This window comes from Botryllus schlosseri, chromosome 13 (assembly GCF_051294905.1).
Source record: "Botryllus schlosseri isolate E-star chromosome 13, Bs_hap1, whole genome shotgun sequence".
Classification (NCBI taxonomy): domain Eukaryota; kingdom Metazoa; phylum Chordata; class Ascidiacea; order Stolidobranchia; family Styelidae; genus Botryllus; species Botryllus schlosseri.
This window is the reverse complement of record NC_137248.1, coordinates 12,935,411-12,954,517: the sequence shown is the minus strand read 5'-3', so window position 1 is coordinate 12,954,517 and position 19,107 is coordinate 12,935,411. Positions and strand designations below refer to the sequence as shown.

General features: G+C 39.2%; 1 protein-coding gene across 1 annotated transcript; it reads right to left on the bottom strand.

The window, feature by feature from the left end:
• Positions 1-743: 743 nt before the first annotated feature.
• LOC145453534 (kynurenine formamidase-like) lies at positions 744-11,880 on the bottom strand. The gene is made up of 6 exons (XM_080331500.1): positions 11,720-11,880; positions 10,113-10,250; positions 9,465-9,568; positions 7,909-8,044; positions 3,177-3,405; positions 744-1,295 (listed from the first exon to the last, which is right to left on the bottom strand). The coding sequence occupies exons 1-6, from the start codon at positions 11,784-11,786 to the stop codon at positions 1,124-1,126; spliced, it is 846 nt and encodes a 281-aa protein (XP_080187626.1). The 5' UTR covers positions 11,787-11,880; the 3' UTR covers positions 744-1,123.
• Positions 11,881-19,107: the final 7,227 nt, after the last annotated feature.

Sequence of the window (19,107 nt, the reverse complement as noted above, 5' to 3'; positions counted from 1 at the left end):
CATCGAGTAAATCCAATACGTCAAGTTCGATACAAAGTTGATTTGCGAAGTTGATGTCCCGATGGCAAGCAAATATTATCATCTACGTATTCGCAGTATACGCGATAGTGCATGCCTCGGAATACATGATAGTTTGATTGATCAGCGAAGCAATGCAATTTAAAAATCCAAATTGCCTTTCTGATTATCGGTGAGAAATGAAATTTAGTGGAAGTGACATTCCCGATTACAAATTCAAGTTCCAAACATAGCCTTGTAGGCTTGTAGCTGATATATATGGGCTACCGTATACGAACTTGTGAATTGAGTAGTAAAGTGAACCTAATGATATCAATGAACAATATATTCAGTCTCTGAAGTTAATCTCCGGTTTTGAGGAACTGACAGAATCATGCGTGACTGCCGGTGGAACAATTATAGGGCTGGGGTAGAAAACTCACGGCTGGCGCGGTAATTTTCGGTATAAGTTATATTACCAAAAATGAATTGAGCACGTAATTCAATGTGAACTTACAAGCTCAGCTGGAATCTGGGATGACCAATAAAACAGTTCCGAAATAATGAGGTTTAGAGCCAGAGAAGGATAAAGGGGCCATGTCCCACAGTTTTCGTAAGTCATTGTAGGTGATCAACACTCAAATGGACAAGGCGATGGTTCAGGAAACCGCATTTGGCCCTTTGACCAAAACGGTTGATTACCCCTAAAATATGGTACGGCTATATTCTCGCTGTTGCTGCACGAATTCTTTGGAAAACCAATTTATTGTAAAATTCGTGTTACTGAAAAACAGTAGATTCACACGTGGACTGTCGTCTACAATTGTTAGTTTTGCAATCCTAATTGATTTAAATTTCGAAAAATATCAGCTGACACTCACGGAATATAATTAGAAAATATAGAGCTTGGAGAGGGTTATTGAGGATGCAGGTGTTATAACAGCAATTGCTAAATCCCATGAGGTAAGCATCGTTGGTTTTTGCCAATTGCAATTGGAAGTATAGGACCAATATGGCTCTTTTGACCAAAAAGGTTCGTGACCCCTGGTATGTGAACATCGTGAAAGACATAAGTTCCATTGTAGATGCTTGAATATGCGCTCCACATGCAGCAAAGTTGAGGATTTCATTCTTTTCGATTCATCACAGCAATGATCCTTGTCGGGGCTCCACTGCCATCGGTGATTTTCTGCGGCAACGCAATCACCTTGAATTTTTTCCCATATTCAGCAACCTTGTCAGGATGCGCCACGTTTTCAAATATAGGCACGCCGGCTCGAGACAGGTATATGTGTGACCTGTATATCAAGTGATTTGTATTAGAAGTAGACCACGGTAGGGAGCTGTGAAATTCAAGAGAAGTCCCGAAGGGCTTTCCTAGTTGTCAGAAAAAACATATAAGTTAGTATGAAAGTAAGTGACATGATGCAACAGCTTCCAAAATTCCACAGCTAATCATTAATTTTTAGGCAACAGCATCGTGGGGAGGGGGGATACTACAAAGCTTATCCAGCAATTATGAATTAGAAAAGCTCAGTCCCATTCGTCACATGTTTCGTTATTCTTTTATTCGATCAAATATATATATATATATTCATTCCACCTGACTTTTACTACTTTCAGTTCTTCGGCCAGCTGATCAATCAATCAATCAATCAAGTTTATTTTGCTTTCATAATAAGATAAATTAGATAAAGAGAACGCTAGAAAAAGCCAGTGTACAATAGGAAAGTAAGTTATGCTTGAACTAAAAGCAGGATTATTTAATAATCTAATATAATAAGTAAAAGTCAAATAATACTACGAATGCATGATATCAATGATAAGCAGTATTTCACACATTCGTGAACGTGTCATGATCGCGTCAAATAAAAAAATTCGTCAATGGCATATGAAAAACCAGAGACCATAGTTAACAACACGTAGCACAAATGCAGTTGTGAAATAGCGTGGATCATCACTCCTGTAGTGCAATATATATATCTTGGGTCATATCGTTCATAACTCTAGCTGGCCTACTTGATCATTCGATCACACTTTTACGCTGCTCAAGTGACACATATAAAATGTTGACTTCGTCCTTGACATCTGGGACAGATATCAATCGCATTGGAGATAAAACATTGAAATAACAGTTGGCGTAGTGTGAAACAACTGTATTGAGCCAGCATTACCAAAAAGTTCTAAAATATTACAGAATTTTATCACATATACGGCTGCAAAACATCAAGGATAAAAATAAAAATGGTATATCCCTATTCCTACATGCTTGTGCTATGTTAGGGCTGGGCAAAATCGAGTATCTGAGTGATTCGATTCTGAATCACTTATTATTAGGGCAAGTTTTTGTTGCACTATAATCGCGAAAAAGTTGCACTTGATTTAAACAAAAGTTGCAGTAAAAAGTTGCATTTATAATTTTTGTTGAATTCTTAGGGTATACGACGCTCGAAAGGCTCCGTTGTATAAGCTAGCTCCTGCAGAGCTGTCACATTTGAATCTGTCCTTTACAATTTTACGGATTATTCGATAAAAGTTGCGGTAAAACTTGGCATGAAAAATAAAGAAAACTTGCACTATAAGATCGCTCCAAACACCTTAAAACATCATAGTACATAGATTCGGAGTATCTAGGAAGCTGTCGGAAGCTGTAAAAAAAGTTGCAAAAGATGCAGAAACTTGTCCTACTTCGAGTCGAGTCGAGTATTCGAATATCACTCATTATGACGTCAAACAGAATGTAATATGTCAAAGTTCAAATGTGTACTTTTTTATGCCATCACAAAGACTTTAGTGCCTGTTGTCCATCACATTAAAGATAATTTGGTATTTTTTCGACCATACAAATCTCATTGCACTTTGTGACAATGTTGTGGAATGGTCAGGACTGTAAATGTTTTATTTCCTATAACGTTCGTACTAAATGTCTCGTATGCTACTATACGGCCAATCAAGGTTTCAAGGCTCCCACGGGGGAAAATTGCATGGCAACTATAATTCTCGTTGATAAATTAACTTTCAGTGGTGAGGAGCGCATATTTTCAGTACCCGAAAAGAATCGTGTTTTACAACTTGACTCAAATCATGAAGAGTAACACTCGATTCAGATTAGAGTACCCGAATCATTGTGGTCAGCCCTATTCATTGCTCAATAGCTCATTGCTCGTTTCTGGACATACCCAGCATCCGTGGCCCTTGCGTAATCGATGCTAACGGTATCGATTCCAATCGCTCCGATGCAACGGTTTGTAATCAACCAATCAGCAGCTTTCGGATCCAATCCGGGGAAATGCAGAAACGGAATTGCTTCCAAACCCGTCATGTTCGTTCCCATGTACACCTCGCGATTATAGAATTGCTCACCGTACCCAGTGTAAATCAAAACGATGCCGCCGGTGCGTATTCTACCTGCAGACACAATAATGTCCGTTGTTTCTGCGTCGATACTAGTCAGAGTACAGGATTACTGGACCACGACCCAACATATCGATCTCGTCTTCCGCCAATTGGGACGGATCTCGACTACCGCCACATACCACCTAATTTTATTGCTTGCCTTTTATATTCTCTGTTTTAATTTCCGTTCAGTGTGCACTGTGCAGTGTGCATGCCTCTTCTCTACTTCGGCTAGGCCAAGGTGGGTGTCTGATCCCAAACACTACTCCAAGTCGTTTCGACACCTTCCTATCTTTTCATTGTATCGCAGTTTGTGGTGTTTTGAAATGATGAAAATGTTTTAAACTGATACTGATACTGGTGCTATATGTTTAGATATGTGTAGTTACTTAATCTCTGGTTAAAATCCAATATGGATTGAGTGCTACGTAATATTAGTGAACATGTTCTCCGGGCGGTTTCTTGAACCCCGTGCTCCATTACCTATGGTACTATGTTGAGGAGTGACTGAGTGACTGCATGACCGAGCTGTACGTTTTGTGCGGTTCTACTAATGGTGTTTATTTTTATATAACTCTGTAGCGCATATGCCGTTATATATATATATCAACGTTGGTATCATGACTTTAATATTCTGGCCTACCTCTATGGCAGGGGTGGGCAAACTACGGCCCGCGAGTCGCATGCGGCCCGCCACGCCGTTCTGTGCGGCCCGCGAGAGTCTAAAGAAACATTTCAAAAATTTTGATAAAATGCGTACAAAAAATCGAATTGATGCAGGGACTTGATAAACTTTTTCCTGGTATATTTCACCATGATAATTCTAAGACAGTGGTTTTCAAACTGGTGGGCGTACCCCCCTTGGGGGCGTGAAAGCATCTGAAGGGGACGCGAAGCTGAGCTGAACTGAAAAAAAATTTTCCGCTCCGCGCGATTTTCATTCAATCCATAGTTTTTGCTATGTATGTAGTATGAATTACATAGTAGAAGCGTGTTTGAAGCTAACATGGTTATAATGTTGTCAGCATAATTGTGTGTCCTGGAACTGAGCCCAAAGTGGAATTACTAAATCTATGAAGAGGTCGCTGCTCACATATTTATATTTCAATCCTGTTCTAAGAATCGGGCCAACCGACTTTCATCTCTATAGTTTCGACAAGTTGGTTATTGAGGTCCGCCAGCCTATGAAATCTCGCCACTGACGCGTATACGATATCATCAAAGCAATATTTGGCTTGTTTTAAATAAGCACATATATTGTCTCCATGTACTCACTTTATAATCAAATAGCAATATTGCGTTTTGGTTTATAATCCCAATTTTATATAGTGCGGCCCGCGAATGCATTCAGATGTTGAATGCGGCCCGCGAGCTCAAAAGTTTGCTCACCCCTGCTCTATGGTCATTGGTCAGAATATCACTCATATTTAGCGCATGTAATTCGATTAAGACTAGGACTTTGATATTTTGTGCTACATAAATCAGTATTGCGAAATCTTTGCGAATTGGTGCCGGAAAATGTCAAGATCCACTTATTCAAAGTGAGCCGGGCAACCCGCATTATGAGCAATATTTCTGAATACGATGTCCACATTTCCGTTGTCTAGCGATGCAAAATGCATTTTATCAACGACCGATTATCTTGGTCGCAACTCTCTAGGGCTAGTTGCTGTTTTATTATGTATATAATAAAGTCAGACACGTGCGAAATAAGATCATTCCGCGCACAATAAAGACCATATTCGTACTGCACCTATTGGCACGCACAATTATCACCTCTAACTCCTCGGACCACAATATCTACCTCCAACTTCAACCCCCAACGGTAATGACCTATTATTGACCCTAATCAGCCAGACTGTAATCCTCACCTTTACGACCTCCACCCTAGTTACTCTCACCTCAACCCTAATGACTTAACCCCCACCGTAGGAACCTTCACCCATGAAAATTCATTCAGTGAAATTTGAAATTTGAAAGTACTCTATAAAAATAATTTAAAAAGAAATAAAAGTTAGATTTGAAACTTGGATTTGAAGTACATATAACGTAGGAACTGCTTGTGGTAAAACATCTTCAGATTTAGGATCTACATCAGGGGTTCTAAGCCATTCTTTGACTGCGGCCCATTTTCCGGTTCGAACATGTTCTGTGGCACCCCTCTTTAGAGTCATAGTTCTGTTCAATGTATGGAAATTGCCACCGCCAATATGACTATTTCTTTAAAATATAAGCATTTTTCTCCTCGCTATACTTATTCAAATTTAGACCTGTTGGGACATGAAATCGCACCTTGCGCGACGAATATTTTCAAGTTGAAAAAACTCTAACAAACAACCAACGAAACAATTTTTGGCAACTTCGAACACACCCAAATTGGGGGTTGGGGTGCGAGATCGCATAGCTCATGTGTACATCCGCTGTTCCACTCACGTCGCGAAACCCAATGATCCAATCCCCGCATCCATTGCGTGATTGGGGTTTTAGTTCCATTATGGTGGGAAATAATATAACCATTCTGGGCCGCTTCAAACAATTCTTTAATGAATGGGATACTACATAGAAGTGCAGAAAATTTTTTTTAATATGCTAGCTGTACGTACAATGTACAATGCAAAAAAGTTTTAACATTGTAAACAATTTCGATATTTTTGGACCTAATTTTGACTTTTATTGACATGTCAAAAAATCGACCCAGTTATTACATAATCGAAATTATTTTCGCTGCTGTTGGCCGTAGGTTGTCATAGCCGGAATCGGACAACAGCCGCCATTTCCCCTCCCAATACGACTTGTACTTTGTGACTCCATACGTGCCATCAAGTCTCGTCAGAGCCGGATGAAAAGCTTTATGTACCATATACCTATAATTCGATAATATAAATATATTTTAGAATATATGAATGGATATATTACTAAACTTTTACTAGTCCTACAATTTTCTAAATAGCTCTGTGGCCCACCCTTAGAGAACCCCTGATCTAGAGCTACGGTTAATTATGAAATTTCAATGTTATGGTATGAAAAAGTAAGATTCGGCATGGAAGTTAGTAAAGGAAACATAGTTTTAATTTGATTTCATAAATTTGATTACGTACGAAATAAGTTGGCTTCGAAATTTGACTTCATGTTCATACTGACCCTCACCCTAAATACACTAACCCCAACCTTAAGGACCCGAAGATGAACCCTAAGAACTCTTACCCCTACCTGAAGTACGCTAATCCCAAGCTAATGACCCTGACGCGCAACCCTAAAATTATTGTGTCTGACCTTATGTAGAATGTGAATGTAAGGGTTACCATATTTCTATGAAGCAAATTCCGGACATTCTTTAGCGCCCACTAGTGGATTTTAAAATGAGCCGTAACACATTGACCGTCAATATGACGTCACACTAGCAAAGCATTGCCCATCGACTATATACACTATACTGGAATGGACTGGACATAGGTCATGAATTGGGCCATCTGTCATGTGAGCTCTGGTGATTGCTACTTGCTACAGCTAGGGTCTGCAATAGATTCCTTCACGGGCCGGAAGAAATCATCTGACGGGCCGTGTCTGGCCTGTCAGGATTGTGTTTGACAGCCCTGCTATACTGTTAGGTCGGTGCGGCTATCTGTTTGTTTGTGTTCATCAGGTTCGAAACAACATTTTTTCTGCCCCCTTCCGCCCAAAAGAGCACTGATCTTGGGCCCACCATAGGGTAGTCGATGAAACTTGTTGGGCACTTACTAATGCATTTGGCTGTTAAATTTTTTGTTTGATTTCTGCCAGTAATATTGATTCTTCCATATATTAGGCTCCTATAAAATGCACCAGTAGTTTTCTACGTCCGGTGATTTCCAACCTTTTATGGTCGTGACCTCATTTCCCACTTGAAAATGTTCCGTCGCAAAGCTCAAAACTTGATAGGCTGATTACTAAAAAAATTCAGCTTGCCCAAACTTACTCACGGTCTAGGAAGCTGATTATAAAAAAAGCCGAACGACCCCAAGATTTGGAACCGCTGTCTGTGACTGAAGCATGCAATCGGCCTTAACCAACTCTAGGAATATAGCGTTAGCTTATAATTGCGATTAGAATCAGACTTATTTCAGTAAATGATGGGTATTTATATTTATTTTGATTGCATTTTTGGCGAGGGTGGTGTCTGGTGAGCATACTAATATCATTATATGTTGCATTAACTCGCGCGCGGCACGGAAGGCAATTTTGAATAGCATAAATCTGCTTGAAAACAATATTGTGTATGTTGATTTACGAAAAACTTTTGAGCCTGCTTCAAGCCTTTAAAATTCCGGACATTTAGTCATATTATAGAAATTCCTCCCGGACGCAGATTTTTCAGTGAAATTCCGGACATGTCCGGGAAATTCCGGACGTATGGCAACCCTAATGTAATCACACCAACCTTGTAGGAATTCCCAGCTATCATTGCAATCAGTATATAGCCCATATACAGAATTAGCCTGTATGAGATTGATACGAGTTTGTACAATTGCGTCGTACCTCGGTATTCTTTTTCAAACTTCCGAATGTCTTCAATCGTAACAAGTGAGTCGGCTCCGAGTCGTTCGCCGTTTTTCTTCATGTTGATCAGATAGCCTTCGCCAATAAGATGACCCGTGATTCTTACTTTCTGGATCTATTTATGTTCAGACAAATTTGAAAATGGCACTCACTGTTTCGCATAATGTTCTGTTTTCTTCAACGTTTGGTTTGACGAGTACTGACTGCCGTTATTTTGGTACATTGTGACAACCGTACGAAAGACCACATAGCAGTTCTCATTTGGACGCAATAGTTTATACGAGCGATATCAACACCAATCTATTGTGATTGACTCAAAATAGGGGAGATGTGGTACCGATGGATCACTGGGACCGAAAATACTTGAAAAATTCTCCATGATAATGCCATGATTACACTCTGTGACTTTGTCTACAGTTGCATGCTGGAAGAATCTTTCCTCACATGCAAAAAAATTCGACTTGCGTGAGTTATGGGGTCTGTGACGAATGATTTACGTTTTAGGGGGTGTAAAGTAAATTTGGATCGACATTTGCATTTTTCTATATCACCTTTCAGACTAACAAACCCGCCATAATTTTTGATGTGAAGTTTAGGGCTTAAATCAGGCTGTATAATGGCAGATATTTTTTTAATCAATACCATCCTTGCGTTGTCTATTTTCAAGTCAATTACAATATTTATGGGGTGAGGGACCTATGGTACCATGGCCAAATCAAGCAAAATAGATGGACCAACTAATCACTTAGCAACAGAAACTCGCCTACATATATATAGGCTGTAAATCATAGTTACCTGTGGTGTTTTATCGCTATTACGAGGTATTTGAAAGCCAAAATGTCGTTTTGTGGGTAATATGTATGTGGCAATAATTTTAGAAATTTTAGCGTAAATCAAAACAAGATTTCATGCCAACATTTGAGTTGATATAATCAATTTTATTTTTAAAGGTTGCGACGAAACATTCTTCATTGACTTGCTGTAGCTTAGCTTATAGTACACAACAAAACAAATGAACAAATTTCAGTTTTTGAGCGTACGTCTCATAGGTCCCATGGTCGTGTGCCTTTGGACCCACCGGGTGGGGACCGATGACACGTTCGAGCAACAAATTTTAAACGTTTATAAATATTTTTTGAAAAGGCGGATATTCATGTAAATGTCTGCGATAAGTAGAGCTTGTATCGAAGTGTTGAGACAGCAAAAGATCTGCTATTCTCGGCTGAAGATTTGAGGACCAGAGGTCATTTTGCAATTTTTGATCCATCGGTACCACATCTCCCCTATATTTTAGGGCAATGAGGAATAAATCAAGCAGGAGACAATGCGAAAACCACCATGAATTCATCAGGCCCACAAATTGGAGATTTTCGCAATCCTATACATATCACAGATTGATGGGTAGTCCGGAGCGCATAGATCGCAACCTGCTAAAGTATAAGCATGGCTGGCTAGAATTTTGACAAATTAATCTCGAGAATTTCAAATTCCCTATGTATGATGACTCGACTATTTTCTATAGGGAATCTACCAACCGGTACTCCATCTTTGAAGAAGTGATTTGGAGCGTCGATGTGGGTGCCAAAATGCTCGGGTTGTCGATAGTAGTTGTTGCGGAAGAACAAATTTCCCAATTTACCTGAAAAAGTACAGCATCTCGAAACTTAAAATTATGGTCGATCTGATAATGTACAAGAATGTCACATTTTGGCTGAATCAAGTTGCCACAATACTGAGTAGACCAACAACCTTAAAAAGAATTAATAATATGGTAGTAATTCGCAAATCAATCCATTGGAACACCTCGTATGAATTCTGACAATCTCATTCCCACACTATGCAGAGACGTGATGTCGATGTCACCTAAGGACGGAAAGGGGCCTTTTTGCATCGGTAAATCGGGTGATACAATACTATCTCATTACTTAGGGAAGCGAAGCATATCTACCATTATCTAGAAACGTCGAAAAGGAGTTTGAAGGTCACGAAATGACAAAATGAATCCCTGCTGGTCGAGAAACATACCGCGGAGGTGCGAATGTGAAGAGGTACACTCGTGGACAAGCTGACATATCAAACGCAGTAAATCATTGGTATTATCCCGCCGGTGCGTGGTAAATTCATACAGAATGCCTGACACTAGAGTGGAACGCTCTTTATTTACATTAGGTTAGACCAGATACCTGCTAACTTTTCCGTAAATTGAAATGGATATGGGTGGCTAGGATAGTAAGAGTTGTTCTCGTTGAATTCGTGTGTTAAATCGATCACGTTGTCCTCACGCACCACCATCGGCAGACCTGGGGCAGCTGGGCGACATTCTGAATGTAAATAAAAATATATAGTTAGAGGTGCTTACAATACATCCATTTCTGCGCAAACGTATGCGAGTATTGGACAACCTCTTCTGCTGTGATGAGATGCATGAGGGACTTTGAAAGACCGGTAATCCTTTGTTTAAATGCGAGTAATTGCTAACTGAGAAAAGGCAGATGAAATGAATATATCAAACAGGATTTACTCAATATTAGGAGGATTTGTCCTCCTTTTTCAGGTTTATGAAAATGTCCTCCTTTGGGGAATTCTTCCTCCTTTACAGCTTTTAGAGGTAAGATGGTGGAGAGATTCGAGTTAAAATAGGCTAAATTGGAAATACGTGGTTCGAACGAAAGTGACGACCATTTTTTCAGTCAACCAACGTAAAGTCTGAATGAAAAACTGTATTTCCGGAGTTGAGCCGGAAAGTTGACCTTTCTTTTAGTCAACCAACCACAAGGTCGGGACAAAATTGCCATTTTCCGGATTTTACTCCAGTACTTTAAGTTTGAGAATTTTGAAAGATTGTCCTCCTTTTCCGATTCCAAAATATGGTAACCCTACTCAATATAAAACATAATTTGATAAAATGGCTTATGTTAACGACCAAATGGTGATCGAAATACTACTATGGACTAGAAACAAAATTACCGATGATAATTAAGAAAAATACCTTCAACTCCTTCAGAACAGGCCCTATATCATTTGCATAATCCTCGTAGCAGTACTCTGTTTTACTCATGCTCAATTTCTCATACTCTCATATACCTGCAGGCCAAGTTCAGTGGTGGTGTAGCCTAACTGAGAACCAGAATGATTTAGGAAAGAAAATCTCATGACGTCGCTTTAAAAAAAATTAATATCCACACCTAAGGGGAATTGTATTGGCATATGCTCTTATTGTGTACATTTTGGATTATCTGGACATTTATTGCTGCGTTAATGTGGGTTATGAATATAGTTTACTGCAAGTCTCGATGCCTGCCGCGGATAAATTGCCTTATCTCATTTTATATTCGTGCTATATTCGGGCTAAGTTCTGTGAAGCCACGGGCATAGCTGCCAAATAAACACATGAATGTTGACGAATACGATTGTTTCAAATATTCAGAAACTCATATAGTCACTAATTAATCATAATCATAATCATAGCCAAATTTTTCAAACAAAGTAAAACAGATTCACAAAGCATTCGGTGAAAGCTTGGAACAAAATTACAAGGCATGCACTCATAACGTGCCTGAAAGACCACAAATGCACAGATATATATATTAAGCTACATTGTAATAACATGCTTGGTAATCCTAATCGCAATGCTAGATTCTGTACACGTTATAATCGACGTATCGAAAGAACGCATTGCGTTGCCGTGATTTTAAGGGTATGATGACATAACCTGCCTGGTGCTTATTATTGATGCAGGTAAATTTCTTACACACGTAAACCACAAAAAGTAATTCAAATAGTCACCCACTTGTCTTCCGTGAAGGTGCAGCAAGGGCTACAGCCGCGTGTAGAAAAACAGCAATTGCGACTTTCATAATCTTTGAACATATGATTTCAAAATTATAGTGCGTATCCTAATCGGAATATCATTGCCACTGCTCACTGCCCATTGGCAACTCGTACTTATATTATGCAGGATGTGGCGCAAGGCAAGCTTAGCGGCTTATAGCCATATGGCTGACGCATATTTTGCCACGACGACAGATGCACTTTCATATCGATGGCGCAATTAACATTCGTTTCTGCACTAACTTGCGTAGAATTTTCGCAGCAAGCTTGGTCCGAGATAGTGTATACTCATCCCCGGTCAAACAGACTATAATTTTGGCTATGAATCAAATACCTGGAAACAAATGCAATTATGTATTAACTAGGGTTACCATATTTTGGAATCGGCAAAGGTGGACACCTTGTCAAAATTTTCAAACTTAGAATGCAGGTGGAAAATTCTGCAAAATTTGTCAATTTTTCCCACTTCGTAGTCGGTTGACTAAACAAAGTCAACTCTCTCGCTCAGTTCCCAAAATACTGTTTTTACCTTCAGTTTATTAGGTAATTGACTAAAAAAAGGTCAACTTTCGCTCAGCTCCCGAAATACCCGCCAGTCCCGCCTGAGCATCAGTCCAGTGCTATTTTATGGTATCTCGGTCGAATTTTGCCCTGTGTTTAACCCCGAATTCTAAAAATGAGGACAAAATCTCAAAAAGGAGGACATTTAGGCGTTCTCGGAGGACATTTTCAAGAACCCGAAAAGGTAGGAAAAATTCTCCTAAAGGAGGACGTATCATAACCCAAGTATTAGCAATATACTAATACCAAGATGGCCAACGCGTGGTGTGGTAAATTGAGATGATTCTGAGTGGCCCGTGCAAACATTTTCGAAAATAGGTAAATTATTAAATTTATCGCCTCCATGATTTATGGTGAACTTAGAATTCGACAGATACAGCTATCTTTCTCCGTCGATATCACCATCAAGGATGAAAATTGCAAATAAGATGTGTTTGAAAATAGTACCTGTTGACTTTTTTTAGTCATCCGCTAGCTTCTAGTTTTGTGGTAACAACCGAGGCGAGTGTGGATTGGGCGAAAGCAATGACCTTTTTGTAGTATTCATTTTCTCGGAGTCATATATCTCGCAATGCAATCATTCTTAAATAGGGTTGCATTTAAAAGAAACGATGATAATGACCGCCGACTGAACGTAAAAATACTGCATAACAATGTAGTCCTGGTTCTCGGGACCCCTTTTCGTCGAAGGAGGCATATCTACCCTATATTTTCAATTGTCGATAGCAATCCACTGTGACTTCACAATTAAAGATTCATGACTTCGTGGTTGAAAAAAACAAACAATAATAGACATTTTTAAACAAAGGCTATGATTTAGACATGTTTGTTTTAAATAGACTTTTGTTTTAAACACAATCCTATTCGTTAACCACATCTTACCATATGATCAAAAAGGTTGGCCGGCTCAACATTCTCCCCCCTCCTATAACATAACGGATACAAGCGGGTGATGACTCACTACCGATTCCATCTTGCTATACTCTCAGTCATCAGTGATTTTACATATCGAAGAAAACACAGTTGGACGGAATGAGAGAGAAAGAGAGAGAGAGAGAGAGAGAGAGAGAGAGAGAGAGAGGGACAGTGAGGTAGAGAAAGAGAGGTGGAGAGAGAGAGGCAGAGAGAGAGAGTGAGAGAGAGAGAATAGAGAGAGGGAGAGAGAGAGGAAGAGAGAGAGGGAGAGAGAGAGAGTCAGACCAGTATGGACTAGAAGCCTTTAAGGACTGAGAGCCCATGGTTATCACTGTGCTAATTTCTCTACTAGTTGGTGCTAGTATAGGAAAGGCCATTGCACAGTATAACAGAGTAAACTTGACATCATGATCATACAGGGAGTTGATAGCAGATATTCGCAAATTATTCGTATGTAAATTACTGCCAGGCAATGTATTACACGTTTTTATATTGCTATATTAATAGTTGGAGAAGGACAGGACATAGGGGAGATGTGGTACCGATGGATCACAGGGACCGAAAATACTTTGAAAATTCTCTATGATAATTCCATGATTGCACTCCGTGAACTTGTCTACAATTGCATGCTGGCAAAATCTTTCCTCACATACAAAGAAATTCGACGTGCGCGAGCTATGGGGTCTCTCACAGATGATTTTTGTTTTGGGGGGTCTAAACTAAATTTAGGTCGACATATACATTTTTCTTCGTAACCTTCAACACGAACAAACCAGCAATCATTTTTATTGTGAAGTGTAGGGCTTGTATCAGGCTATATAATGGCACCTATTATTTTTTTCAGTACTTTCCTTGAGTGGACTTTTTTTCGATTCATGTATAAAATTCGTAGGGTGGGGACCGATGATACAATAGCCAAATCAAGCAAAATAATCAAGCATACTAATCATGAAACAAATGAAACATGCCTACGTACAGAAAATCTTTATCTAATAATTGCATATGATGTTTTATCGCTATAACGAGGTATTTGGAAGTCACACTGTCGATTTTCGGGCAATATGTATGTACCCACGAATTTATAAGTTCGAGCCTAAATCGAAACGTGATTTTATGACATCATTTGAGTTAATATTTATTCTATTTTTTGACAGTTGCGACCAAACATTCTTCTTTGGCTTGCTGCAGCTTAGATTATAATACTGAGCAAGAAAAGTAGTCACATTTGAGTTTTTTAGGGTTTATGTGTCATAGGTCCCCGGGTCGTGTGTCATTGGACCCACCGCGTGGGGACCGATGACACGTTCGAGCAACAAATTTTGAACGTCCCTAAATATTTTTTGAAAAGACGGATATTCATGTATATGTGCGCGATAGGTAGACCTTGTATCAAAGTGCTGAGCCAGCAAAAGATCTGCTGTTTTCGGCTGAATATTTCGGGGCTAGCGATCATTTTCCAATTTTTGATCCATCGGTACCACATCTCCCCTACTATATCGTTGTCCCTGATGTTCTGGGGCGTATACACCGACTATGATTTACATACATTGGATACGTACGTCTGTGCATATGCATATCATGAGTGCATGATGTACATCTGTCGCTGGACAAGAAAAGATGCAGATAGAGTGTTGTAAGGATTTGTAAGTCATGCAATGATGTTACGTTCATCCATCAATCTTTCCCCTTCGACCACATCTGGCATATAGGAGGCTCTTGTGCATATTTTTCGTGTGTAGGCTACTGTACAATTGTAAATGGAGAAAGTTTGTGGATGAATGACTAGGCCGCCATAGCGACAGCTCACACTGTTTGTTTGGGAATCATTCCCTCCGGAAGTACTTCAAATTGCATGTTTTAATTAGAACAGAACGGTTCTTGGAGATTATATGTTATTCACGTATGACTGAATTCCACGAAAGCATAGGCCGTCGAGTGAGTGAATGCGCAATTGCGTTGCAAATAATTGCAGCTAGAGAATTAGCAGATTTCATTTTGCAGTATTTCGCCGTGGGCGATCACGTTCACACAATGTTATTGCATGACAACGCAGTTTAGTATCCAGTCCGTGACATGCGATGCTGCCGATATCTGTCCATTGTTATTGTAGATACATACTGCTGAGTTTCGTATGCGGTAGGTAATGGCACCGTGTCATTGATATGAATTTTTCACCCACTGGCACACTAACATATCCCGGTGATATACGAGAACGGTGGTAGGCGTACATTCCATCTGAAGGTACTGGACAGGAGTTGTATGTAGTCATTCAGATCAAAATTATATCTGTTGTCATTGTCATATCTCATTTCCCCACAATCAAATAAAGTATGAACTCAAAATGACCCAATAATAGAGAGGCGACAACGGATCTGAAAGCGCGTGGATTTTATTGGCGAATGTCACGATTAGACAAGCGAACGCCTGCGATGCAATTCCTTGTAAAATTTATCACACCGCGAATTTGTTTTCAGCAGTATCATTGCCAAGGGAACAATTAGGAAGCAAGCAAAAGCGGAATCTCGCCCACTCTCACGGAAATTGTTACTGTGGACCACCCACATATGTATCATTCGCTTTGCAGTGTACCTTAAATCCAGGGTTGTAATGACTCGAGTCATGACTCGACTCGAGTCAGAATCGAGTCACGATTTTCGGATGACTCGACTCGACTCGAGTCATTTTCACAATATACGGAAATGACTCGACTCGACTCGAGTCAATCTGTGTATTGACTCGACTTGGACTCGAGTCATTGCGCATGACTCGAAGCAAGTCATTGACTCGAGATTCAGACGGCGAAGACCGACATTTCATTGTAATTTCGAAGCCAACACACTATTGGGATTTCGTTTGTTGGTACTGGTGCTTGAAAATGCGACCAGAAACTGCTAAAAGTGGGGAAAATTGATATATTATAAATGCGAACCATTCAATATCACCAAACAGAGTTTAAAAAGTGGGTTTAGGAAGACTTTAACTGGAAACTGAGCAGTCAACACAATGACTTGGACTCGGACTCGAGTCATAATACCATGACTCGGACTCGATCCTCTGTTCGCTGACTTGGACTCGGACTTGACTCGGTGGGAATTGAAAATGACTTGACTTGACTCAAGTCGAAAATATAAAAGTGAGATTGACTTGTGACTCGGAGCAATGTGACTTGGTTACAACCCTGCTTAAATCAGTGATGTCCAATGGCTTGTGGCACGCTCGAAAAATTAAAAAATACTCGCGGCACACTATCAAGAAATTGGCTTTTTGAAAAATGATTTACGTGGTAGGTGGTAATGCGATGACTAGGTCTTTTTATTGGATTGTTTACAAACATACCTTTATTTTAGTCGTTAATTACAAGCAGTCTTTCTTGCTTACAGCTTTTAATTTCAATCAAAAAAAAAACTCTGTTCACATAGGCAAGGAGATTCTCAATGTAAAATGCATGGTACTTTGCATTGCACATGGCAAAGAAATTGAATTGAGACTACTTTTGCACCTAGCATTGTATAGGGTTTGGAAGAAGACCGCTTTCAAGTATACATTTTTTCCTCAAAATTGCCAAAAGATTTTCGACATATCTGAGAATCTATGACAACACACTAATGTGCCGCGTCGCACAGTTTGACAATCACTGCGTTAAATGGACGTTGAATGATCTATAATAACTTGTGCCGACTTGAGCCCATTACTACCCATTACTTCACGACAGATTTTGTCGATATCCATCCGTTAGCGCTGATGCGTCGTTGGCCCAATTACGACCGAAGTATTATCAAACGGAAGGCGTGTTATGGTTAACATCAGATATTTTGTTCCAAACGAAAATTATCGCAAACCTGTTTAGTGAAAATGTATGTGAGTTCAATCGCGAACATTGTCAAGTGTTTTTCATCATTAAGCCACCTTATTACATAGACATAACTAAAGGTATGCGCGATACAACATGTAGGTCTATCTTTTATGTACAGAGGTCAGCACAGCATGAGTAAAGAGTTACAATATTTTAAGCTGATTGATGAATATGTTTATAGATGATGATGGATATGTAACCAAACATATATTCGCATAATCCTTCACGGGTCAAAAAGACATTTGACTGCGCCTAAGGTGTAGCAGTCATGACCTTAATCATTATGATAGCACCTTTAGCCAGTTACAAACGCTGGTATAGACATGTATCAGTCTCTGGTGGGTATGCGGCTCTTAATCTGTTATATCATCAACATGTTTATGCGAACTCTTATTGTGTGCAATCGATAAAGTCTAGTTAGGTTTTGAATTCCGCTGATAATTCTATTAACTGTGAACTAAACTATGCGAGCAAATGAATACGATATCGTCAAATGCAAGTTATATGCCTGGCGTTGACTTTTATGAATATCAGCCATTCTCATAAATTGACATAAACGGAAAATTTGGAGCAGTTGAGAACATACGTAACTGATGCAGAAATTTTTAGAAAAAGGGCTCCATGTAGCCATGCTTACATCCAAGTATAGTCGATATATTATCATCCATGTCTCCTAATTAAACTTGTTGGTTAAATCGTGTGGAAAGATATCTATGTTAAAAACAAATTTCAATAGTGGCCGGTTACTGCTGCTACGTGGAAAACATAGTTAAGACAGATTTCGTAAAACTCATTCCATAGTCACGGTTTTTATCTATCTATGGCAGTGGTTCTCAACCGGAGGCCCGCGATGCCTCGAAATAGTTGATAACCTCATTTTTCTTTTTTTAATTCGGAAAATCGAGAGGCAGTTTCGCTTCATTACTAAAATCCATTTACATAACCATTTGTTTCATAACAACTTCATGATATGTTGCTAGATCAGTGGTTCTTAACCTTTTTTTGATATCGTTACCACCAAGAAGAAAATGACGGGATGCCATTATCTCTTTTCAAAAAATAAAAAATGACAGCTTGCACTTAATTCATTTTAAAACAGCACAAATATAACGTCATAATGTACACTGAAATGACTGTTAAAATATCAAGTCAATGGGAAGGCTGATGCTGTTTTCGTGTTATCCAGTGGTAAAATCTAGACAAGGGTGGGGGGTGGGGGTTAGTAGACAGTATCTCTCATGCAGTTGTCAATCGCAAACTTATTTCGTTTTGATAGATACCGTTACAGAAAATCCTACTTCACAGCAATAAGTTGAAGGAAATTAAATCAGTAAGTTCAATGCCATTATAACAAAAATTGGTCATTCATTTTGAAGGCGAAACCAAAAGGTTTCAAAATTTTCCCCTTGTTTCTTCGAAAGCATTTTGATAATTTCAAACTTAATTTTACTGACTAGACTAGAGCACTACAACAATTTTTAATACTAACAACTAGATTTCTACGATATTGTTACTGTAATATAGGTATAAAGCTAAGTTTCGACGCCTCTTGTTGTCTTTCAATATGTCAACATGCGCAACAACACGTGATCCGCACTATATTGCAAAATAAATATGACTTCTAGCACTATACTTAACTACATTCGGCCCTGTTATTCAAAATCACTAATGCTTACTATGATACCACAGCAAGCACGGTGTGGTAATTGAAACGAAATATATACAAACTCGCAAAAATATGTTAGCGTACATTCATATTTACATCTGAAAATACTTCAGTGCAGCGTTATAAGTATATAAAAAACGTCAATTTGAATTACCCCCCGAAAATTGGTAAATTACCCCTTTGGGGGTAATTACCTTCAGGTTAAGAACCACTGTGTTGGATAGAAATGACTCGGCTTGACGTTATAATTTCATTAAAAATAGTTTGGTGCCACATTTGTTGCGATCATACCCAAATGTGTCGTCGGAAGCGTTACGCGTTATTATTACGTTTGCAACCACCTATATTAGTG

What these genes read in the sequence shown, in the direction of transcription:
- LOC145453534 (XM_080331500.1), bottom strand. Translation starts at nt 11,786, where the DNA reads ATGAAAGTCGCAATTGCTGTTTTTCTACACGCGGCTGTAGCCCTTGCT. An exon ending in TCTTCAAAGATGGAGTACCG is followed by an intron (nt 8,045 to 9,464) that starts GTTGGTAGATTC and finishes GAACATAAATAG; the next exon opens with ATCCAGAAAGTAAGAATCAC. An exon ending in GTTTGAAAAAGAATACCGAG is followed by an intron (nt 3,406 to 7,908) that starts GTACGACGCAAT and finishes TTGTGTCTGCAG; the next exon opens with GTAGAATACGCACCGGCGGC.